Here is a 26,585-nt window from a genome sequence, read left to right as displayed (position 1 = left end):
AATGTCGCACCTCTGTGCCACGAAGTCAGCACCTTCCACTTCAGCAAAGTTTTTTTTTTTTTCCTCCTACTGTATGAGCTGCACGCGCCCAGGCAGGGCCTAGAGAGAAACACAAGGATTAATTAATTAATTAATTAAGTAAACAACAACAAGAAGAGAAGAATGTATTAAGTTAAGCTGTTTGTAAATGTACTCAGGGTTCCATGGTGAAATTTGGACGAACAAATCTGTACAGTCGGAGTAAATAATAATAATAATAATAATAATAATAATGAGTTCGGGGTGTGATGAAGATTTCTAGTGATATTATTTACGTTTTAATAGGAGCCGCAGGCCGAGGGGAAATTGTGCATGGATAAAACCGTGAGGGAATAAAGACAAGACACACACACATACACACACAGCCGGGCCTGCTCTCCTCTTTTCTTCTCTCTCTCCTCTTTCCTTTCCTTTTCTCTCCTCTCCTATTTTCTCAGTTCTCCTCTCCTCTTTCCTTTCCTTTTCTCTCCTCTCCCTCTGTCCTCTCCTCTTTTGGGTGTCACAGGTGTCCCATGTTAGAGGCCGAGGATATTTATCCTGATTTCATGCGCGCGCTCCAGTATGTCCCCCCCCCCTTTTTTTTCTTTTCTTTTCTTTTTTTTTCTGATCAATAATTCTGTAATTGGTGTAATTAGTGTGTGTGTGCACGCACGCGCGCACTCCCCTCTCTCTCTCTCTCTCTCTCTCTCTCTCTCTCTCTCTCTCTCTCGCTCTGTCTCTCTCTCTCACGCACACGCTTCTCCTCTCTGGATGTAGAGACTTTGAGTAAAGCGCGCGCGAAGACTGCAGACTTCCGACTCGTGCGCCGCTCCCGTCATGTCTCTCTCTGTCTCTCTCTGTCTCTCTCTCTCTCCCCCCGATAGAGCCCTGGAGGCGACGCTGACTCCAGCACACACATCATCAACGTTCATACGCTACGTCATCAAACGCGCACCGTCGCCATGGTTACGCCCATACTGTTTAATAGCCGTTTAATCTCATATGCTAACAGGCTAAATCCCTGAAGTGATATAGATATAAAAACAAAAGCCCGGATCAGTCCGGTCGGATCCAGTTGAATCAGCTCTCTGTCCCAAACTGTACATGACCAAATGTCAACATGTCCCGTACTTTATCAGCTTCAGGGTGAGTCCAGGCATTAGAGCACTTTTATTTATTTATTTATTTATTTATTGCTCTTTATTGTCAATATTCTGTCTCAGTGTTCCTCTAGCGATGAGGCTTGCATTAATGTAAATAGTGAAAATAGTGTTTTTATTTATATTTGCAAGAAAAGGATGTAAACAAGCTATAGTAACATGCTCTGATTTAGCCCAGTTTACCCAGCAGTAGGCCTGGAGTGGGACAGTCTGCTGTCCTGGAGCTTACTGCTGGATTATTGAGTCGTGTGTGATTTGGGACATGACCCTTAGGTTTTTCAGCAGAAATGCACGAGTGTGTTGCTCTAATGCATATCCGGCTTTTAACACACACACACACACACACACACACACACACACACACCATGAAAATCCTGTACGGTACATTACCACACTGAGAGCATGCTTCATCCTTTTAGTCCTCGAAACCATATTTATTGATTTCCATATTACACATAAAATATGAATTTATTACATAGCCTGCTCTAATCGGCTGTGTGTAATTACAGGCTACTAACTAAAGGATGTTTATTGCTTGGAGTCGTCTTACTTAGGATATTTTCCTGTGTAAGCTATTATTTCTCATTCCTTCAACCAAGCGAAGTCCAAAACGAACAAATTAAAAATTAAAATGCTAAGCAGTCGGTAATCATGTTAATTAAATAGAAATAAAAGCGACGGCCCAGCGGGGCGCGAGTGACCTTGTGTGAGCGCTCGTTCCCTAAGGAAAGGCCGTGCAAATGTGTGTGTCATGTCTCCAGTGACTCAAAGCCCGTGGCTTCATGTGCTCAACATACGTCAGCTTTTAAAAAAACAAAACCCTTATTTTTAATTTTTATTTTTTGCCCTCGGTATTTTTAATGTCTTTTCTCGTGGTCTGAAGTGCCGGAAAGTTACTGACTAGTCTAACGAGGGAGACACGGTGGACTCATGATACATGTTCAGAGAAGTAATCTTCAGGTTTTTTTTTTTTTTTCCCCTCCTGCATCTGTCTAATCAGTTTTTACACAGTGCATATGGTATGATCAGATATTTCTCCTGATAAATAAGATTTATTTATTAGCTTATCGCAACATATTTGTAGTAGAAATAATTATGATTTATGGCATTGCACGTATTCAGTGTTTAAAATGAGTACTGTTGAAAGAATCGCAAGGGATTTTTGAGTTTTCTGCTTCTGTTGGCGTTTTTATAAATCATAACGTCACTGATGAAACAAATAGATAGATAGATAGATACATGACTGTAGTCTGACTATCGCTCCTGTAGAGTTGAACCTGAGTAAAGAGTAATTTAAAGAGAGAGAGAGAGTCTCAATCCTTCCATCTCTTGAGCTTGCTGTCTCTCTTTCCGTCTCGTCCCCTGTGCAGATGTAAAGCACATTGCTTGCCGTTTCCTCCTTCACTGCTTTGGTGCACGAGATCCATAAAGATCCTGAGCTTCCTCCATCACTCCGTCTTTCTCGCTCTTTCCTTCTCCCCTCCCTCGCCGAGTCGTGCCGCTAATCCATTTTGTAGTCGAGACGGAGAAACAAAAGCGAGGTCTGCTCTACACGTTTTCAGTCAAAGGATGCCCGAGTTCCCCCCCTCCGTCTCTCCCTCCCTCTCTCACCCATTTCCCCTTGTCCCTCTTCCTCTGTCTCTTCATTATCAGATTACATCTCTTTTTGCGAGGCATGGTGGGGCTGCTGAGTGTGTGTGTGTGTGTGTGGAGGCATACACATGCAGATAGTCCATCAGAGACTGATGAATCGGCCATGAATAATAACTACCCCCTAAACCCCCGTCTGCTCTCAACGTTCGAATCACAAGGGAACTCAATTTGTGTGTGTGTGTGTGTGTGTGTGTGAGGTGCCTGAGAAGAACGCATCACTAATAAACAGCCATACATTTCTAGTGTTTTAATCACGTGATGCCAGCGGATGAGAGGGATTCCTGCACGAGAGAGATAAAGAGAGTTAAAGAGAAATGATGAGTAGACAAAAGAGGGGGATCGACAGAAAAGTATGAAGCCGAGCGGTTCTGATAGGACACGCGGAAAGTTAGTGATTAAAATGGTGGAAATCTGCAGTCAGCGAGCAAACAGAGACTGGAGCCGTCATTAAAGCAAGTGTAAACGAGGGAGGAAGAAAAGAATGAGCAGGGGTGCAGACAGATAACCCCACGCCCCGTACACGCACACCTTTACTCGGACAGCATGTAAAAACTCGGTACCATTTATTATTAACTTTCACAATCTGACGGCCCTCCATATTGCACAGATAATTGAAAGTCTTTTTTTTTTGTCGTCGTCGTCTCTCGCTTTTGTTCGTTCTGTCTTTCACCATCGATCCTCTGTGTTTTCTGAGAATTCAGGATTAAGCTGCGCAGATTAAGAGAGGACAAAACAAACGGGAAAGAGGAAAGGGAAGAGCAAAGGGTCAGGGGGACAGTGAAAGATTTAGGGATTGAAGGATTGCTTTCACCGAGATATGCGGAGACAAGGAAGAATGTCATGGAGGAACAAAGATCTAACAGGTTTTACTGCGAACAGGTGTGGGGCTCGGACACGGCTCGAGGAAGTTGGGGGACACCGGCGACCATGACTCGCACACGAAAGAGGAAATGGGGGGATTATTTATAAATATATATATACACACACACACACACACACACCACGTGCAAAAAAACCAGATGTGAGCAGGATTCGTTCTCCGTTTATCACACCTGGACTTCGTTTTTCTGTTATCGCTCGCGTGTGTATATAAACACTCCAAGTTCTACGCATCGCTCGAGTAAATACACTCCTTTGTTCCGTGGGTATCGAAAAATGTTTGGAAGGAGCGTGTGAAAGCGTGAGCGTAAAGAAAAGACGACGAAGACGAGCGACTCGGGGCACGTGTGTCCCCTCACACGGCTGATGATGTCCGCGAGCCTCTTTAGACATACCGCTCACATTCACAGCCCGCACACACACACAGAGAGCTGCTCTGTGACGTTCCTCCGCAGCTGCGGCCTCGTTCAACCGAGCCCAACGCGCGCCTGCCTTTGTCCCGGCGATCCTCTCTTTTTACGTCCACGCACGCTCGCTGAAACGTTTACAACACCAGCTATAAATCTGAGGCGCACAAAAGTGAGCGAGGGAGAAAAGAAGGAAAAGCAAAAGAGGGTATGTGGGGTTAAGTGTGTCTTATAGAGCACGTTAAAGCCATTTCAAAACACGAGGCCTTTATTTGCTTTCAGCCCTCACCCGATGTTTTTATGTTTTTTTTTTGGGGGGGGATATTCTTATTCGAGACTCTGTTAGAGGTCAGGAGTGTAAATAACTGCTGCTCGGGTGACTCCCACGAGCCTCAAACACAAGTGGGAAACTTTGTTTAGTCAGTGGTTTTAGTGGAAGGTGTAGAAGGGTTTGCGAACGCGTCCCGGATGAAGCGGCGCGCTTCACAAAGGATCGTATTTTTATTTCGCCCATCGTTCATTTTTCCTCGTCGGCTTGTCCGTGCCGCACTTTTGAACGAAATCAAATCGAATATTATCGTGGCGTTTCGACGCTGCCGGCACTCCGAGAGCAGATGAAATATCGCGTTAAAACAATTGCGTAGCTTGAGAATTTCTCCTAAAAGGACGTGATGTGTTTTTTTTCCTCCGCCACGTCACTGCAACCATATTTTGGAGCAACTCGATGCCGTCTTTTGACTCAAATACGTATATACTGGCTTAAATGCAGGGTGAGAGTTCAAATCAGCTGCCACGTTTGCAGAACTTGCTATGAGTGTATGACTGTACAGTATGTTTTTCTGTGCGTGTGTGTGTTTACCCGCACCCATAGAGATAGCATTCAGAACGAGTTGTTGACTGAAACTTGATGGAGCAGTCATTGTGTTTGAAAATGCTGCACCGATAACCCAGACAATATAATCGACTATGTATTGCATCAAAGCTGCGGTATACAGTATATGTGGCTCTCCCCACACACACACACACACACACACACACACACACACACACACACGCACACACACACCAAAGAGAATGGTGGTAAGATAAGGCAGGACAGAGAGATAGAAATCTGATGTTGGGAGCTTTATTTTGCGGCGCCGATTTTACAAGACGCTTTGCATGACCGGATCTATCAAAGAGATAGCAGTGTCAGGCAGCCATCTGTACATGTAACACCTCACACACACACACACACACACACACACACACACTTGCGCACAACAAGATCTGCCCAAGACACACATAATGTGCCTGGAGATTGTGCAAAAGCATGTTCTTATTCCAAATGGATGTGTTTTGTGTGTGGGTGTGTGCTTCTTTTACATATCTCTTCACATTTTCTCATGATGTCACTGAGTTTAGCAGCTCCTCCGTGTAGGTGCCTGGCTTTCAACCAGCTTCTAGTTAAACCCTCAAGCTGGAGGTACATCGACAACACTGTCAGCGTGGCCCGCTTGCTTTTTCAGCACGAGCCAAAACGAATTTTCCCCCCTCCCCCTCCCCCGTCGCGTTCCGAACCTGTGTTGTGATTCATAACGACGTATGAATAATTAATCACTATGCTGAATTATTAAATGTCCGGATACTTCATCGATTTTGGATCGCGACGACGTTAAATGAAGGCTAACAGATCTTTCTTTTCTGTCTCGTTTCTTCAAGGTTCGTTCCAGGTCAGGGTTTAGTCCTGTACCCTCAGATCGGTGATAAAATGGACATCGTGTGTCCACGAGTGGAGGGCGGGTCTATGGACGGAGTCGAGTACTACAAACTCTACATGGTTCCACGCGACCAGCTGGACTCGTGCACGGTGACGAAGGCCGACACGCCGCTGCTGAACTGCGTCAAACCCGACCAGGACGTCAAATTCACTCTCAAGTTCCAGGAGTTCAGTCCGAACCTGTGGGGCCTGGAGTTCTTCAGAGGGAAAGACTACTACATCATCTGTGAGTACCGCAGCCAATCATTATCCACACAACCAGTCGCGTCCAATCACGTAGGTGTTTAGAGTCGCTTGCCGTGTCGTTGCGGCGTTTAGACCGAAGACGGATTTGTGTTGTTTGTGCTGTGTTTTTCAACAAGGCTGCTGCGACCATATTCGGATATTCGCTGTCCTGATCGAGCTACAGGCGCTGGAACACTCCTTGTTATATCTCATCTCATCTCATCTCATCTCATTATCTCTAGCCACTTTATCCTGTTCTACAGGGTCGCAGGCAAGCTGGAGCCTATCCCAGCTGACTACGGGCGAAAGGCGGGGTACACCCTGGACAAGTCGCCAGCTCATCACAGGGCTGACACATAGACACAGACAACCATTCACACTCACATTCACACCTACGCTCAATTTAGAGTCACCAGTTAAACTAACCTGCATGTCTTTGGACTGTGGGGGAAACCGGAGCACCCGGAGGAAACCCACGCGGACACGGGGAGAACATGCAAACTCCGCACAGAAAGGCCTTCGCCGGCCACGGGGCTCGAACCCGGACCTTCTTGCTGTGAGGCGACAGCGCTAACCACTACACCACCGTGCCGCCCCTACATAATATATATATATATATATATGTATGTATGTTATTTAGCAGCTGGGAGGTCCGTATGGTGAAATACCGTGACCGAGGTCTTGAAAGTACTGAGCGAGGCCCTCTGGGTCGAGGTCAGTATTCAAGGCTGAGGTGACGGTATTTCACCATACGGACCGACCTTAAGCTGGTAAATAATATATTTATTTTTTTCTTTACCAAATTCTAACAGAAAACGAGAGCGCCCGAAAGGGAAAACCGAGCCGAGCCGCCATTTTGAATCCTCATTCACGGCTGTAATGCAAATGGCTTCCTCCTCGGTATACAAGTGCACTTCCATGGCAGGAAAAAACTAGATTTTGCCGCCTATGTCGTCCCCTATTTATACAAATAGGAGTCATTCAGGATTCAGCCATGTTTTTGCTCGGCGTTAGCAACAGTTAGAGGTTTTTAGCTTTCTCCTGAAATGTTTTCTTTTATTTCTTCTTCCTCAGGGTAGTAAAACTCGCTTTCGCTGTGAACACTGTCGTTATCGCTATCCATGCTGTAAAATTAACGCTATTCTCCTGAGAAATGCTGGCAAAAATTTATAAGATTTTTGATAATCTTATAAATATATCTGATAAAAAAGATAAATGTTGACAAAAAATGCTACTATGTTTGTTGTTGTTGTGAACGAGCGAGTTGACAGAAGTCCGTAACTGGGGTCCGTACCGTAGGATACGGACCCGCTCGCCAGCCAATCAGAGCGCAGGATTTGGACTGCGAAAAAAATAAATAAATTTATTCTATCCACATTCTCTGGATATCAGCAATTGCGTGCTCTAATTGGCTACTCTACTACTAGGATATCAGCTCATGTGCGGTGAGTAGAGTAACGCAAAATGGCGGCGCGCGTTGCTGAAGCAACCGAGGACGAAATAAAAACTACTCGAAAACGAAACCACAAAAAGTACAAAAATAAAAAAGGAACAAAACATGGAATGAAAGTATTTCACGGTGAGAACGTATCTTTTTTTTTCTTCTTCCAAGAATTATTATCATCGTCATTGCATTTTTCACAAACTGCTCCTGTCATTTTTTCGGTTTGTTTGCATTCTAAGCGGAAACGATTTCGTCGGACGTTTTGTATACATTTTATTTCTCAAACGTGCAAAAAAAAAAAAACCACTCCGTTTCTCAAAATCCAGCAAATGTGGCGAGAATAAAACAGTCATTCCAGCCAGTCAATCTCGTCGTACACGGATTTTAGCCGCTATCGGCTCGTATTTTCATGGAATGACTGTTAAATACTTAGTATAAATACGGAGATGGTTATAGGAAATCGTGTGCGCTGATCGGTCGAGAGATTCAGATTATTTCTGGATTGTCACCTCGAGCGACTCGGCAAAATGGCATCCGATCGCGTCGTCCCCGTCAGAAATGATGAAAGAAAATGCTGCTCCTAAAAGTGTTAAAGATGCTGCGAGGTTTGGTCTAAAATTTTAAGGTGGAATTGTGATTCATTTGATCGATTTCAAAGCGGGCCGCGCCACGCCGTTGTTCTATTTGCATGCTGCTTTTGAAGTTTGAAATCAATAAATACGGGTGAATATCGGTGAATAATAACCGAGACGAGGCCTTTGGAGAAGAATTGTTGAAATAGTGGAATATTTCTTCAGATCATCTTGTTTATTTATGATTGCGGTGATCCACGTAGCGTTTAAAAAGTGCACGCTAATACACAACGAAGACTCAGGATTATTTTAACGTAAAGGAATAGGGATGTATACTGCATTACTGCGTCTTGTCAGCGTTTCCGTTTCATCCCAGATCAGCTTGCGGTTTCACCTTTACTGAACGCTATCGTCGTTTAATTATTAATAAAAATATCCTTCGAGTGTGTGCATCTCCCGTTATCCTAAATCATCCGCGACGTTGTTGAGCATTAGGTTCGTTTGGTTTTTCGTTCTACTGCAGAGCGTACAGGACGACTGGTTAAGATTTTCTCATCATACGTCGACTTCCAGCTGTGATTGCTCAGTAGTATGAGAGGTGAAAATGGTCGAACTGTAAAAAAAAAAAAAAAAAGGTCTCCGAATTGAACCCGAAGGGCCTCGAATTACCATTTATACAGACATGCTTCAGCTCACAGACATAGACTCATGTTCTCAGGCACGTCATGCCATGAGAATAACCGAGCGCTGACTGAGCCGTGGGCCCTTTACTGCACACACACACGCTCGCACCAACATGCACATGTATTCGTTACAAGCACGCTTTGTTATTACACAGGAAAATACAGGAGACGCACAGCAAACATACACCAACCCAAAGAGACACCGTTCCCAGAGTTCACACGACACTCTTCCTGATTTCGCGGCATACATGGAAAAAAAAAAAAGGAGGAACCCACAGAGGAGGAAATCCAATTTTTGCTGCCCGTGCAAATTCAGCCTTTTTCTTCTCTCTCGCTCGTTCATTCCAGGCCTCAACTGAGCTCCTGAGCAGGCGCTAATGCAGGAGCAGAGAATTACGGGAACGGGAGGGAAGACAGAGCAGAGTGCGGCTGAAGAAACGGGCCATTTTTCTCCACTGGAGATGTTAATTGCTTCTTTTTCTCTCGCACAATGATGGCCTGCAGCTGGAGGATTGTGCGTGCGCGTGTGTGCAGAGTAGGGTTGCCAACTTTCTCATATCCAAACGAGGGACACTTTGTTCCGGGTGCGGACAAGTACCGGTACAGGCCCTGTACGCGCACCCCAGCGCCCCCAAATAGTTACCGGATCGCCTTTAGGTGAGGGTTTCAAATGTAGGCCACTCCAAATTCATTTCTAAAATAGAGCTTTTAAAAATGAATAGACCGATTAATGGATATTTTAAAGTAACTTACTGCAAAATAACACACAATTCTAATATTATTGTCTCATTTTTCTCTTTTAAACTTTGGCCAAATAATTCATCAGGCCATATTTATGAAGGCAATGTCATAACCTGAAAAAGTATTTGCTGTAGGTGTAAAACCCTGATATTTGCTTAATTGTCCATTTGAAAACCCTAAGAACCTTGTGCAATGCTTCATAGCAGAAGAAGAAGAAGAGAGAAAGACATCACAAAGGCAGGAGTGAGGCAGAAAAGCTCCCCTTCTATAGGCTGAGGTCTATCCTGTTTCAGAAGGGTTTTTTTAAGCTATCTGCTATCCTTATCGAACAGTTAGGCTGTATCCACTGGCTGCTAGGGCTGTAACGATACACCCAACTCACGAGTCGATTCGTATCGCGATTTTTGACCCACGATTCGATACGCCCACTTTTTTTTTTAAATGTTTTTTTAAAGTAGTAAATTTGACTTATTAACATTTATTTACTTACATTAACTATTTAATAACAAATAATTCAGACCACTGCAGAGAATGAGTAATATGTATGCAAAAATGAACAAATGTAAATCCAAAGACTGTTTTATTTCTCAAAATAATACTGTTGAGCCGGAAGCTCTGTTTTTTTCGGTTCTGAAAAAGTCATTTTTCCAAATCGTGTAAATCCGTTAAGATTTTTTTTTGGGGGGGGGTGGCTCTCTCACTGTCTCACTCTCATAGGGCCAATGATTTTCTGTGATCGCGGAAAACAGATGGAAATTACGGAATTTTTATGGTGAAACATTGCTCGCGTGTCAAAATGTAACTGCCGCAGAAGGCTTCCGCCCAAGCAGACATGCCTTCAGTGTTGCCAGATATTGCTAACGTTTTCCACCCCAACATATGTTCAAAACCAGCCAAAAAGCACCTAAACCCGCCCAATCTGGCAACACTGCATGCCTTTCCGGTCAAGTGATTGTGATTGGCTTGTGGCACACCTAGCCAGCCAATGAGCTGCTCGTTTACAGATTCGCTCCCCGCGTCACAACCAGAATGGCGACCGCTTAAAAGAAATGAATGCTCTGCCAGTGGCGAGTGTGGACGTTGCGTGACTCGCAGAAGATTGTCGCAGGTCGGCGAAAAAACGACTTACTAATAGATATAAAAAAATAAAAGTAATTTAAGTAAGTTTAAAATGTAATTTAAATAAAAAGTAAAGTATTCATAAATTGAAGTTTGGAAGCGCCTCTGTTTTTGGGCTGAGGAGAAGTTTGAAAGGGTGTACCGCGATTCTGCCTTCTTGTATCGCGATACGGATCGTGGCTCTGCGTATCGCGATTTCGATTTCGATACGCATATCGTTACAGCCCTACTGGCTGCACCATCTGCTCTAGTTTAATTTGATGCCTATTTTGTCAGTATAGACCCTTTTCAGTCACGTGACCTTCGTAAACGCGACCGCCATTTTGGACATGTAGTGGACTTCGGCTCGAATCGGTTTGAATGCGAGGAAGGCGACAAACATAAAAGAAAAAGGAGCGAGATGCAGAAAACTGTATTTACTAGTTTACTGTAATTATGATCTGGCAGCTATTTACACCGGATCCAGTGTAAATAGTTGCCGGAGCCAACGTCCGAGCTTGCCGGAGCACGCTCTGGCTGGCCGCGGAACCTCAGACGTTGGCTCCGGCAGCTATTTACACTGGATCTGGTGTAAATAGCTGCCAGATCATAATTACAGTAAACTAGAATGGAATGTTAACAGCAATGTAGTGCCTTTTCTGGCTAATTTTATTCGTCTTACCTCCAACAAAGTGGTCACTACACAAGCGTTGGTATGCCGCTATCCATCTTCTCCGTCGGTCAGCATCTACCGGGATCCGATAAAACGATAACCCTTGCCTTGTTTGTTGATGGTTACTACATCCAGGTGCACAACAATATAGTGGCATGATGGAAGTCTTGCTGAAAATAAACACTTTCTCAATGCTGGCTGTGGTAAACTACTGGCAGTACATGTCCAAAATGGCGGCCGCTTTTGTCGTGACGTCACGTGAAAAGGGTCCATAGCTTAAAAATTCAGGATATGGCAGCCTTTGACAGTGAATGATTTTAAATCGCAGATGACCGCGACTCGCGATACCGGTAATAGCGCTTCTCACGGCAATAACCATACACCATAGCATTGGAGTGAGGGGCAGGATCTGTCCCTGACGGGACAAAATAAAATGACCCGAAAAACAGGATGTCCCGCCCAATACGGGACGGTTGGCAACCCTAGTGCAGAGGAGTGCGAGTGCTGTTTTCTGTGAACGTTCGAAAGAAGAAGTTGAGTTTCTGGGCTCAGTGTTCAATCAGAAATTCATTAATCCTAATGGTTTAGCTCACAGGACGGATGGACTGACAGACAGAAAAACAGACAGCATACTGAGTACAATCTGTAGGCAAATTAAAAGAAACCATACTGTCATTAGTCTGTCTGTCATCATTAAGGCATGCACAGTAGGAACCTGGATTACTGTACGCAAACTGTGTGTGTGTGTGTGTGTGTGTGTGTGTTGTTTTCTGGTTTGTGTCTGTCAAGGCTCTCCTATTGTTAATCAGCAGACTGACATGGTTGAGCCTGTGTGTGTGTGTGTGTGTGTGTGTGTGTGTGTGTGTGTGTGTGTGTGTGCAGATTAACTTGAGCTAATGTTGTCTGACAGACAGAAAGAGCCGGGAACTAAGCGAGAGATTGAGCAACATGATCTAAATATGGAGAGAGAGAGAGATGGTGAATGATCGAACAGAGAGACAGAATGAGAAAGAGAGGACAGAGGCGGCATTTCTAGCGCCGGATAAGAGCGCGAGAGGAATTCCATCAGCAGTGTAATTACTTTTTGTCTGTTTAAATTATGACAGGCCTCGTCACACGGCGCGCACGCACGCGGACGTGTGAGCGAGCGTACTTTGCGCAGGGAAGTTCGAAAACCCCGAGACTGTCCTCTCGAGTTGCATGTGATGTCTGGAAGCGCGATGACGACGGCATTTTCACGCTACACGATTTATGTCATGATGTTTTGTCCAGTTGCGGTTTATTTACGATTCGAGCGCAGCTCTTTTCACGGTCAGACAGTTTTAAAGCGCGTCAGGCAAGACGGGAAACGGGAGCACACGGAAGCACGAGCAACAGTAAAAAGGCGAGGGGGAAAAAAACAAAAAACCCAAGGGGGATTTTACTGAAGGGGGAAAAAAGAAAGCGGAGCAGTGCAGTTGGTCGGAGGAGAAAAAAAAGTGCACACCGTCGCTGTGATACTCACAAGCATTTGTACTGAGATTATTGAATCAAGTGTGTGTGGACAGGTGGAGAGGAGTGCTGGCATAGACAGCGGGCAGGTGTGAGGGTCAGAGCAACACTCAGTCGTGTGTGTGTGTGTGTGTGTGTGTGTGTGAGAGAGAGAGAGAGAGAGAGAGAGTTGATGCCGTCTCTTATTAGTGTCGATGCTGATTAGGAGCACATGGGCTGAGGGCTTGGTGACCCCGGTGCCATGGCGATAGGGTCATCAGTGAATAACTGCATCATTAATATCATAGCTCGCTCTTCGTGTGTGTGTGTGTGTGTGTGTGTTTTATGGTCTTGTTGTTTACGGGCTGCGCTGTTCAGTATCAAGATTACCAGACTGTTAAAGTTTTAGCTCATTGCTAGTTCACTGTGTGTGTGTGTGTGTGTGTGTGTGTGTGTGTGTGTGTGTGTGTTCACCCTCAGTGCTTGTGACTTCTAGAATCATGAGTCCATCATTATCCTCCTTGTGTGATGTGTCATGACCGATCCGATGTCTTTTTCTTCCTCTATGGACGTGTGTGTGTGTGTGTGTGTGTGTGTGAGTGAGTGTGTTACGAGGCTAATTTGCACTCTGTAGGGGCCAGATGGCTGAGCAGTGAGAGCTAGTCTAAGAAAATGGAGCTGAAAATGTGCACGGACATTTGACTGATTGCAGACACACAGCTTTCGACGTTCAGCGTCTCTGTCGTTCGGGCTCCGCGCTCTCGTTCTCTCTCTCACTGCCTCTTTTTTTTTTCATAAATGGCAACTCACGATGCCTTCTCTCTCGCTCCCCGTCCCATGATCCATCTTCCTCAGATGCTGTCTCATGGATGGAGTGTAAGATATCTCACTCAGAGACACACACACACACACACACACAAACATACATATATATATACATGGGTACTGAAATGGGGACATGAACTTATTCACCTAAAACCATTTCTTTTTTTACCATCAGGTCACAAAACATGTAATCTTTAATGAATGATATGTTAAAAGATAACTTTAATTTTCTGAGATGTAATAAAAACATATTTATATGCCAAAGTCAAGCCTATGAGTTCCAAAATGATGTCTGTTCCATTACTTCTGTTACGATTGTCCATCTCGCGTCTGTTACAAATTAATTACAATCTAGCTATATACCATGTTAATCTTATTGAAAGAATGTGTATGTTTATTCTACTACACATGTTTATTAATTATATTTGCTAAAACATCACCTTCCTATGTTTCAAAAAGTAATTCTACATTGTTAAAATTGAGAATCTATATGTCCACAACACTTCTGTTACGTTCTGACTTTGGCATATAAATATGTTTTTATTACATCTCAGAAAATTAAAGTTATCTTTTAACATATCATTCATTAAAGATTACATGTTTTGTGACCTGATGGTAAAAAAAGAAATGGTTTTAGGTGAATTTTTAAAAATAAGTTCATGTCCCCATTTCAGTACCCATAAGCGTGGAATCACTCATATATATATATATACACACATGTTGAGAAACTTGGGTCAAACACCTGATGAAAAAAAAAGTGTGTGTGTGTGTGTTCTGTAGTGCCAGTTCCTGAGTGTGAGTGTGTGTTACAAGTGAAATATGAAATCAAATCAACTAGCTGAAAGGAAAATAAGTTATTAAGAAGCTTTACGTGTAAGAGACTCGTCTCCTCTGAAGCACGAACGAAAGTATCGAAGGAGAGAGAGAGAGAGAGAGAGCACAGTCATTTGTTTGTGCAGGAAAGAAAAAAAAGGAAAGGATGTTGAGAAAGAAAATGAAGTCAATAAAAAGGAACAAAAACTATAAGAGCGAGCTTGAAGTCTCTCTCGCTCTCTCGCTCTCTCTGAGGCCAAACACTAAAGCCCCTGGCAGCTCGTTACCTCTGTGTTACTGACCTGATAGACTGCAAACCACGAGACACTCAGACACACTCGCACACTCTCTTTCTCTCTCTCTCACCCACACACACACACACACACACACCTGTCTCGAAACCACATACAGATTTACCGAGTTATAACACACTCACAGCTCAATACTGAGTTACATGCTTTACCACCTCCCATTTATCAAATATTTTGGTATCTGTTTCACCGAACACGTAGATATTTTGCTCAAGCTCGTGATTTTGGGACGAAAACAGCTTGATTTCAAGTCATTTGAAATTAAAACGAGAACATCGCAAACAGAGAACGGCTGACGACGGAGTCTTAAGGCCAATTTATGCTGACAACCCAGTCCTCGCAGATAGCGTCGCAGAGAGTGTCTGCGTAGCCCCCCCACCTTCGCAGACGCTCTGCGCGCACCTCCCAAAAATTGTGACCACCGCAGAAGCCTCGCAGACAGCGTCGCAGACAAGAGGGCTCTGATTGGTCCACTCTACATCCGCTGTACACGCACTTCCGCTTCCCTACTTTCCCGGTTTGGTTTGTTTTCACGACCGGCATTTTTAAAAACATGAGCGAAGATGGAGCAGCATGAAGAGCGGTTGATTGAGGAAGTACGTACATCTATACGACTCCAGTTCTAGTCATTATAAAAAAAAAAAAGGTTCTAGTCATTATAAGTAACCGGAGGATAAACACTCCACTAACCACACCCACCAACTACTCCTAGCGACTTCGCGCCCCCTTGCGTTGTGCCGGTGAATAACATCGCGCACGCCTATTACTCCCCGCTCAACGATAAATTACAACTGTCTGCGAAAAGCTATCTGCGAAAGCCTTGTCGCAAGAGCATGCAGAGGCCTTTAGTCACGGTGATCGATCATCGCGTCTAAATGCGAAATATAAACACGATTAGATGAGGAGAGGGAAAACAAAGAAAGTTACTAAGACGTGGACGGAGAGCTTGTGATTTATTACAAATGAACACAAATATTAAAGAAACGAAACAAAAAAAACAAACAAACACCCAACCCTCCATATAACTACTGTATATTATTGTTGGTCATTTGTATATTTGGTATAATTTATCAATTATTAAAATGAACAAAAGAACAAAAAAACAGATGATTTCTTTGGTACTATGTTATCAACCGTGTTTCTGTTAACTTGCTTGAGGCCCAATTTGAAATTGCGAACGATAAAGCAAGTAATGGGAGCATGTGAATTTTGAAAAATTCTCCAAAAAAAAAAAAAAAATCACGCTGTCATGAGGTGCCTTTTTTTTTGTAAGCAATTCAATAAAGCAATATTTCACCAAATTGAAGTGGAAACGCATTTTTCGCATTTAAGTCACATGACCTGAAAAGGAAATGGAAACGCTTCCTTTCAGAATAAAGAACGCGATGTGAGAGCTATGAAGACAGGAGAAACCCAGCTTGAATCACATAGCATCACTCAATGGAAACACAAAATTACTCACAGTTGTTGTTGTTTGGTTTTCCTTACAATGTTTTAAATTTCGCTTCTATTTTACGCAAAATTGCAATGGAAACCCGGCTACTGCTGTGTCTGGCATAGTTTTGCTAGTATTGGTATAAGACAAATAAACAAGCAAAAAGAAATCTCATCTCATCTCATTATCTGTAGCTGCTTTATCCTGTTCTACAGGGTCGCAGGCAAGCTGGAGCCTATCCCAGCTGACTACGGGCGAAAGGCGGGGTACACCCTGGACAAGTCGCCAGGTCATCACAGGGCTGACACATAGACAACCATTCACACTCACATTCACACCTACGGTCAATTTAGAGTCACCAGTTAACCTAACCTGCATGTCTTTGGACTGTGGGGGAAACCGGAGCACCTGGAGGAAACCCATGTGGATACGGGGAGAACATGCAAACTCCGCACAGAAAGGCCCTCGCCAGCCACGGGGCTCGAACCCGGACCTTCTTGCTGTGAGGCGACAGCGCTAACCACTACACCACCGTGCCGCCCGCAAAAAGAAATATTAATTTAAAAAAAACCCAAAAACATGGATACTGTTATTATGTCTGTCATAAGGTTATTGTGACTGATATATAAACCAGTGTTGTAGTCGAGTCACTAAACCTCGAACCCGAGTCCCCAGTGTTTAAGTCCGAGACATTAAAGAAAATTTCGGGTCGAGTCCGAGTCGAGTCCACTATTGATCCGAGTCGAGCCCGAGAACAAGACTCCAACCGCACCATGTGACGTCAGCTGTTGCTGCCTTTATGTGAAAGCGTCTCTGCTACTGTGTTGGACTAACGTTCCTGCTCGACTGCACCATTTTGGTCAACAGGCTACAGATAAAAAGCTCCGCAAGCAAGCCCCGCCCACTATCAACAGGGCAATGAACATAGCACGTCACTTCCTTCTCTGGGTGGAGTCTCGCCAAACGACGATTGAAGTTCGAGGTCGTCCCCGTCGTCTCCTCGATAGTTCTTCTACATACGGAACACATAGCAGTGCATTTTTTCCCACTGCACGAGAAGTCTGTATAAGCAAAGCGGACGATCCTAGGGGCTTCTCTCCAGGCATTTTACCGCCATTAACGCTAGTTTGTTCCTGAACATGACGTATGAACAGGTGAACGTGCGTTCTCTTGGACAAAATTAGCATAAAACTTAATGTAGATATAAATATCTCATGCCAAATTGTTATGGCCTGTTACAAAAAATAAAGAAAGAAAAAATCCAAGGCCTCGTCTCCAATTTACTAGTCCGAATGCAGTTAATGCACGAGTCCAAGTCAGAGTCAGACGCCTGATATAAACATCTAGGATGTTGTTATGCCGGTCATCATTTTATCTTTACTCATCCAAAATCATTAAAAATAAATCAATAAATACATTTGGGTATTTATTGTTCTGCTATTAATGTAACATCAGCGCTACAATACAACTAGCGTCCAAAGAGACAACTGTGGTGAAGTCTGTAATAAACATACTTCCCATCAGCGAATCCCGCAGCCAAGGCCACAGGAATTCTGGGCACTCAAAAGAAACCGTTCTAAAGCCCGTGAAGGTTTTATGCCATGTAGCTCGAGCACATGCTCAAACGAGCCATTTGGGATCCATTCGTTTTGTTTTATTTATTTATTAATTTTTTAATTTTTTTAGAACGTTGGCCTAAGGGCGACACGGTTTAGCTCCACTCGGTTGCTCAGCAGCGGCTTGACCTTGTCGTCTTTCTCTTTCAGCAACATCGAACGGAACGATGGAGGGCCTGGAGAACCAGGAAGGAGGGGTGTGTAAAACGAAGTCCATGAAAATCGTCATGAAGGTCGGACAGAGTGAGTAGACTCGGCATCTTGCTCCACATTTCTATGGGCGGGTTCCTGTGACAGCATGAGTCTTTGTGTTGTAAAGACCCCGCCCTGTAATTACTGATTAATCATTGACAGGCACAACGATTTCAGCAGGTCACACCTACACACACACACGTACACACACATACAATGCTGAAGGTCAGTGAAAAACCCTCAAGTGCCTGCCATGTTAATTAACCTGCACGCTTATGCCACACAATTTCATTTAGAATAGCACACACTAATTCACACACACACACACCACCTCATTCATCATGGTTCTGATTCTGATTTGTGTGTTTTACACAGACCCGTCAGACCCACTACCACCGAAAGAGTATCCCACCAAACATCCGCCCAAATACACAGACACGGGCAACGGTAATTCCAACGAAGTGATCGACCAACCAGGTGTGTTACAGACTCGAGAAGTGTGTGTGTGCACGCGCACACTTTTCATGTGTACTTGATCAGAGTGTGTGTTTGTGTGGTGTAAAGGGAGCCAGTAATTAAACGTCGCCTATAAAAGTATATAAACCCGAGTCCCTGTAATCATCTCAGCTCCCTCTTCTTCTTCTTCTTCTTCTTCTTTGAGAGCGTAGCTGCTCAACCGTCTGTCTGAGTGTTCTCACAAACACAAACCCTCCTAACACAAAACAACGTGACACGCATACGCAAAACACATACACACACTCTGCATACCTCAGCATCTCTGTCTCGCTCTACCCCCTACTCCCTCCGCTGCCGTCCCGTCCAAAAAGCAGCATATGGGTGTCAAAGTCATTTGAGTGGAGTGTCTTAGGCAGCATAATCCACTTGTAAAGCAGCCCAAAGCGCGCAATCAGTCCAGCGAGCCACGCTGAGTCCCACAAGGTCCGGAAAACAGAATACCTATAAATGTAGCGCGTCCGAATTTAAACCTGAAACAGCATTTCAGAATTGAATTAAAAAAAAAAAAATCAGATGAGTTCAGCTAGAATGCATTTTTAAGCTAATAATAACAAGATCAACTGTGAGCTACTGCTCACTTATGTGCCCCCCCCCTTCGCTTATATCAGAATGCAGGCAATCGAAGGAATAGGACACTTATTATGAATGTTGACTTCAACAAATAATGAACCCTGAAACAAGTAAATAAAGAGCAGTGTCTCTCCCCAGGGATTTCACATAGCATCCTGGTAAACTGTCATTTTGAAATAGCGTCAAAATCCACCCGATATGTTTCGTAGATACAGTCGGTCTGTAAACAGGAAGTCAGTGTGTGACAGACTTGAAAACGATATATACGGTATAGAACTGCAAGCTGAAGTTTGGTACCAAATATCAAGCAGGTGTGATTTGTAGTTGCTGAGAAAAGTATTAAGAAAATTTTGTAAATGCACCCTGTATATTTCGTAAATACATTCAGTCGGTAAACAGGAAGTCGATGTGCGACAGACCTGAAAACGGTATACACGGTATAGAACCCCAGGCTGAAGCTCGGTACCAAATATCAAGCAGGTGTGATTTGTAGTTGCTGAGAAAAGTGTTACGAAAATTTTGTAAATGCACCCTGTATGTTTCGTAAATACATTCAGTCGGTAAACAGGAAGTCGATGTGCGACAGACCTGAAAACGGTATACACGATATAGAACCCCAAGCTGAAGCTCTGTACCAAATATCAAGCAGGTGTGATTTGTAGTTGCTGAGAAAAGTGTTACGAAAATTTTGTAAATGCACCCTGTATGTTTCGTAAATACATTCAGTCGGTAAACAGGAAGTCGATGTGCGACAGACCTGAAAATGGTATACACGATATAGAACCCCAAGCTGAAGCTCGGTACCAAATATCAAGCAGTTGTGATTTGTAGTTGCTGAGAAAAGTGTTACGAAAATTTTGTAAATGCACCCTGTATGTTTCGTAAATACATTCAGTCGGTAAACAGGAAGTCGATGTGCGACAGACCTGAAAACGGTATACATGGTACAGAACCCCAAGCTGAAGCTCGGTACCAAATATCAAGCAGTTGTGATTTGTAGTTGCTGAGAAAAGTGTTACGAAAATTTTGTAAATGCACCCTGTATGTTTCGTAAATACATTCAGTCGGTAAACAGGAAGTTGATCTGCGACAGACCTGAAAACGGTATACAAGGTATAGAACCCCAAGCTGAAGCTCCTTACCAAATATCAAGCAGTTGCGATTTGTAGTTGCTGAGAAAAGTGTTACGAAAATTTTGTAAATGCACCCTGTATGTTTCGTAAATACATTCAGTCGGTAAACAGGAAGTCGATGTGCGACAGACCTGAAAACGGTATACACAGTATAGAACCCCAAGCTGAAGCTCGGTACCAAATATCAAGCAGTTGCAATTTGTAGTTGCTGAGAAAAGTGTTACGAAAATTTTGTAAATGCACCCTGTATGTTTCGTAAATACATTCAGTCGGTAAACAGGAAGTTGATCTGCGACAGACCTGAAAACGGTATACAAGGTATAGAACCCCAAGCTGAAGCTCCTTACCAAATATCAAGCAGTTGCGATTTGTAGTTGCTGAGAAAAGTGTTACGAAAATTTTGTAAATGCACCCTGTATGTTTCGTAAATACATTCAGTCGGTAAACAGGAAGTCGATGTGCGACAGACCTGAAAACGGTATACACGGTATAGAACCCCAAGCTGAAGCTCGGTACCAAATATCAAGCAGTTGCGATTTGTAGTTGCTGAGAAAAGTGTTACGAAAATTTTGTAAATGCACCCTGTATGTTTCGTAAATACATTCAGTCGGTAAACAGGAAGTCGATGTGCGACAGACCTGAAAACAGTATACATGGTATAGAACCCCAAGCTGAAGTTTGGTACCAAGTGGCTATGATTTGTGGTTGCTGAGAAAAAGGGTGTTTCGGACAGACAGAAATACAGAGATATGGACTGATGGATGGACAGAGGTTAAACAAACAAACAAACAAACAAACAAAAAAACAGTATACCTCCCGTCCTTCGGGGGGGGTATAATAATTTCCATATTTCTGTACATTTGAGTTAAAGGAGAACATGTTGTTGAGTTGATGGACTTCTCCAAGCTGCACCTAGAACGTGTCCTTATAATAAATGTGCTGAACGTGCATCATCCGTGTGTTGTGACCCGCTGTCGTTTTTCTCCACAGGAGTGTCTCAACACGAGAGTGAGACAGTCGACGGTGGCAGTGGAGGTAAATCATCATCAGTGATCGGCTCGGAGGTGGCTGTGCTCGCCAGCATCGCCTCGGTTTGCGTGATCGCCGTGGCCATCGTGGCCACGCTGGTAGTGCTGCTGCTCAAACACCGGCGGCGCCACGGCAAGCACTCGCCCCCTCACACCACCACGCTGTCGCTCGGCTCGCTCGCCACACCCAAAAGAGGCGGCGGCAACAACAACGGTTCCGAGCCCAGCGACATCATCATCCCGCTGAGGACGGCCGACAGCGTGTTCTGCCCGCACTACGAGAAAGTGAGCGGCGATTACGGCCACCCCGTCTACATCGTCCAGGAAATGCCTCCTCAGAGCCCCGCTAACATCTACTACAAGGTGTGAAAGACTGAGGACTCAACTTTGAACCTTCACCCTGTTGCCCCCTCGATGAATCAGCCCCTCCCCATTGGGGGCGGGTGACGAAGCTCACTCTGAGCTTCTTCTCGTGGCTGTCGTAAACTTTTTTTGTTTGTTTTTTTTTTTTTTCCGAATATTCCTTATTATTCTTCAGTGTAGAGTTTTTAAGCGGTGGAGTGAGGCTGCTGCTTTCAACCCCCTCACGATTAGTAACAAAAAAGAAACACGTGCACTAAATGATGTGTCTTTGTGAGGTGGGGATGTGTTCGGGGCCCGTGTTTAAAGCGGTGAGGGGACAAGGGTGACTCTCCTTATGAGGAGAAGGACAAAATAAGAGCGACAGAATGAAGTGACTCAAGTAAACAAACAATCAAGGAGCCCTGACTGCGAACTGCTGCCTGTCGTGGGGACGCTCCTGGGTTCATTGGTCACGCATACAGGAAGTGGACTTTGAGGAAACAGGACTCTTCGGACGCACTGTCGGACCTTAACACACACGGACATCACCTGTTTCGCTCGCCTTCTTGGTCACCGTTTTTTTTTTTTTTTTTCTCTCGTTTCCACTCTCCCTTCATCTCGCAAACTTCTTTTCTCTCCTGTTACTTGAAGGCTTTGCGTATGGTCATATGTCTTACTCGCATTTCTCTTCGTCATTCCCAATATGGCTCGCGTGCAGATTCGTTTGATAGATCTAGGTATTGTCATAGAGATCCTATTGTGCTGGTTAATTTGTGCTCTTTGTACGTTGTGGGATACACACACACACACACACACACACACACTCTGACATCGCACACATTTCACTCATGTAAATTCGAAGCCAAGGGCTAGAGAGAGTGGGGGGGGGTGTTATTGGAAAGTAGGAGGAAGATGTGAACACTTTAGCAGCACTTTTCAAAAAAAAAACAAAAAACTACCACCTGGCGCATACAGTATGACACACACACACACACGAGAGTGAGTGACAGTTAGTAAAATGGTGGCATCGGCAATAACTGTCTAACCGCCATTATTATCATCATCACTCTCACCGATATATTTTCACAAATCCCTTTCTGATGAACTGGTGCTGTCATACTCATGCAAAAGCACAGGGTCATCTGACGCATTGCTATTAGCATAATTATTATAGTTATTATTTACTTTTTTTTTTTTAACGAGACAAGACTTAATTAACATGTTGTTATGTTGATTTTGTTTAGTTGTACATTAAAATGGAGGAGATGAGAGTTTAAAAAAAACCAACAACAACAACAACAAAAAAAAAACGTGGAAGCAGACAGAAAGAAATAGAAAGAACTTATTTATGATACACAGAGCACACAAATGTCCAGGCAGATATTAATAACTTAATAAGCAAGCAGGCACATTATGCAAACGTAGACCTTTCCCATTTTTTCTTTTTTTTTGAAACATTTATCACCCCCCCTCCCCATTCACACCAAATGCGATCAGTCTTTACACAAATAGTTGCCTTTTGAACCATATATACTACACATACTGACACATATGGCCAGGAACGGGGCAGCTTGGGAAAGAAAGCCCGAGAGAAAACAGCACGTTGGGTTTTAAAATAGCCGAAAGGAATGAGAAGGAAGGGCCAAAAAGAGTGGAGGAAAGGCAAGTCTGGCACAATCTTGCTTAGCGAGGATAAACTAAACCAGCTCCTCTAGCCTGGCTGTCTTGTTTGATGAAGCTCAGAGAGTTTTGGGTTGAAATTAGGCCTCTCAAGTGGGAAGGAGGGCACCGGACAAGAGTTACGAAGGGAATTAGCTCAGGCTAAAATTGTGAGAGATAAAAAAAGAAGGGGCAACTTTGGTGCTACTCCCTAGACACGGACATGTTGAGCTGCTGGCAGGCGAAGAAGTAGCCAAGTGGAGTCTGTAGCTGCACCCATGGGACCGACTGGGTGGATTCCCACAATCCTCTATGTGCTCGTCCCTCAGCGATCACGAGAAACCGCTCTGGTCAGCGTAACAGTGTGTGTGGTTGTACACGTGAACCTTTCTATTGAACTATTTGTTGTATTTCTCTCATTGACACTTCACGCATTGATAAGGTTCACCTGCCGTGGACTTTAGAGATTTGGATAACTCGACATAAGCAGAGATCTGGCCGTGCGTCGCCATGGTCACGTATTAATTGTTCATATTTTTCATTTCCATCTGTTTCATGGAGATTGTCGAATCTCGCCAAGAAGCCAAGCCTTGTGGGATCTGAGGTTTGTGCCTCTGTAAGAGGCCACAAAATAAGCAAATATGCAATTTTTATTTATTTTTGTAACAATTGAGAGACAAAATGAAATGCTTACACCTATGGAAAAGTGTTCTTATCCACTGAAATGAGTGAAATTAAACAAAAACAATACAACATAAACAAAACAACACAATCCTGTTGTGTTTCCTTTTTTTCCTGAGATCGTTTTCTTTTTATAAAGCAGATTTCTTTCAGTGAGGATTTTTTTTTTTTAGTTTGTCCAGTTGATATGAGGTAAACTGTGAAAAAACACATCCACAAAATTGAGCAGATGCTTTGAAAGTCATATTACAGAACACACACCTTTGGTTGCTGTCTGATATGGAACTAAAAATAAACGACAATCTTCTTAGTTTCTTTAAATCTGAAGGCCGTTCTTTACTAAGCACCTCGCAAACATTCCTCTGAAAGCCTAACGAGAGGAATGAGATTCGTCCAGTTGTGCCGCCTTTGGAAACTCGGATGTTTGTGAAATGCAAAGTGAAGCGTCTTCAGGCTACTGTAAAATGCCTTGCTCATTTCCTCATCCCGAGTTCAGATGACTCAGTAATTTTTTGCACCGTACACCTGTAGGTAAGAAAGCTGTAAATAAATTAATGTTTGTATTGTATATGGATCCCTGGTTCAAATGATAGCCTTATTCACATGTTTTCTTTTTAAGTAAATAAAAATACAAAGGACGGGGTTGAAAACGACACAGTGAAACACAGAATACTACTTTTTTTTTTTTGGATAAATATATTGTGTAAATATCAACAACAGACCCAACATAACATTTTTTTATAAACGCATAGTAAGATGTTTTGTATAAAATTGGAATTTTTTGCTATGTATTTTAGCTAGCGCTCGTCTGAAGTCCTCGGCCCTAACGCCCCGCCCCTTTGCACTGTTTCCATGGTAATTTGGTTTTATTAAAAAAAAAAAAAAGAAGAAAGTTGCCAAACCAACTGCTGCATATTTGTGCCATACGTGTGTACCATAGATATTTATTTAATTAGTTCTTGGTTTTTGTTTGTATTTGACTTCATTTCTGTCTAGTTTGTACACAAATTCAGTATTATGGTTGGGTTTGTCTTTCCTCACACTTCCCGTTTGTCCGTCTGTCGCTGTGGTTTTCCCAGTGGCTGTAGCTCCGCCCCTTTCCCTTAACTTCCCTTCCTTTCCCTTCCAGTGAGATCTGGTCAGGCCATGAAACAGTTAAAACACACACACACATTCCACCAGTCTGTTACAAACTGAAAATGTTTTTCAATAAAATGTTTTTCCTATGGAACTCTCTAGTTGGTCTCGCTTTTTTTCCGACAGGTAAATCCCTTCTTTATGAGTTGTGCGATACTTTCTACACCGGGGTTCTGTAATGTTTTTGCACGTAGGGACTGCTTTAGCTGTAAAATAACATTCATGTTGTTCGTTGTTTTTGAGTTATTGAGGTTTGGATTAAACCTTTGCAACTCCAGCGAGGGGCGGCACGGTGGTGTAGTGGTTAGCGCTGTCGCCTCACAGCAAGAAGGTCCTGGGTTCGAGCCCCGTGGCTGGCGAGGGCCTTTCTGTGTGGAGTTTGCATGTTCTCCCCGTGTCCGCGTGGGTTTCCTCCGGGTGCTCCGGTTTCCCCCACAGTCCAAAGACATGCAGGTTAGGTTAACTGGTGACTCTAAACTGACCGTGAGTGTGAATGGTTGTCTGTGTCTATGTGTCAGCCCTGTAATGACCTGGCGACTTGTCCAGGGTGTACCCCGCCTTTCGCCCGTAGTCAGCTGGGATAGGCTCCAGCTTGCCTGCGACCCTGTAGAAGGATAAAGCGGCTAGAGATAATGAGATGAGATGAGAACTCCAGCGAGCAGGATTATAACTTTAAGAACTCACTCGTAAATGTAAAAACTTTGATAATGCTGGATTGTGATTTGCACCGCTATAAATCTCATCTCATTATCTCTAGCCGCTTTATCCTTCTACAGGGTCGCAGGCAAGCTGGAGCCTATCCCAGCTGACTACGGGCGAAAGGCGGGGTACACCCTGGACAAGTCGCCAGGTCATCACAGGGCTGACACATAGACACAGACAACCATTCACACTCACATTCACACCTACAGTCAATTTAGAGTCACCAGTTAACCTAACCTGCATGTCTTTGGACTGTGAGGGAAACCGGAGCACCCGGAGGAAACCCACGTGGACACGGGGAGAACATGTAAACTCCGCACAGAAAGGCCCTCGCCGGCCCCGGGGCTCGAACCCGGACCTTCTTGTTGTGAGGCGACAGCGCTAACCACTACACCACCGTGCCGCCCCACCGCTATAAATAAATTCAAAAATCATGGACCCACCCTCCAGGTGGTACAATGATGCAGTGGTTAGCGCCATCACCTCATAGCAAGAAGGTTCTCGGTTTGAATCTGGTGGCTGACTGGGGTCTTTCTGTGTGGAGTTTGCATGTTCTGCCTGTGTGGGTTTCATCGAGGTCCTCCAGTTTCCTCCTCCAGTCCAAAGACATGCAGATTAAATCAACTGGCTACTCTAAATTGCCCATAGATGTGAATGGCTGTCTGTCTCTCAGCATTAGCTCCATGATCAATAGGTTGGTGACCAATCCAGGGTCTATCCCGCCTCTGGACTGGCTCCAGCTCCCCTTGTTACCCGCGATGGATAAGCGGTATCCTTGACTTGCAAGTGATGTCGAAGCAAAATAGAAACCCAGATGTCGGCCATGTTGGTGGAGATACAAAC

General features: G+C 44.0%; 1 protein-coding gene across 1 annotated transcript in view; it reads left to right on the top strand.

The window, feature by feature from the left end:
- efnb2a (ephrin-B2a) overlaps positions 1–25,134 on the top strand; it is a 26,592-nt gene extending 1,458 nt beyond the window's left edge. Inside the window, exons 2-5 of the mRNA XM_060929238.1 lie at positions 5,819–6,102; positions 17,933–18,025; positions 18,350–18,451; positions 21,184–25,134. Of these exons, the coding sequence (XP_060785221.1) occupies positions 5,819–6,102; positions 17,933–18,025; positions 18,350–18,451; positions 21,184–21,590 (886 nt within the window). The 3' untranslated portion in view covers positions 21,591–25,134. The remainder of the gene's footprint in view (positions 1–5,818; positions 6,103–17,932; positions 18,026–18,349; positions 18,452–21,183) is intronic.
- Positions 25,135–26,585: the final 1,451 nt, after the last annotated feature.

The sequence above is a fragment of the Neoarius graeffei genome, chromosome 9 (genome assembly GCF_027579695.1).
Source record: "Neoarius graeffei isolate fNeoGra1 chromosome 9, fNeoGra1.pri, whole genome shotgun sequence".
Lineage (NCBI taxonomy): Eukaryota > Metazoa > Chordata > Actinopteri > Siluriformes > Ariidae > Neoarius > Neoarius graeffei.
Note: the sequence above shows the minus strand (reverse complement) of the source record. Positions and strands in the feature narration are given on the sequence as shown.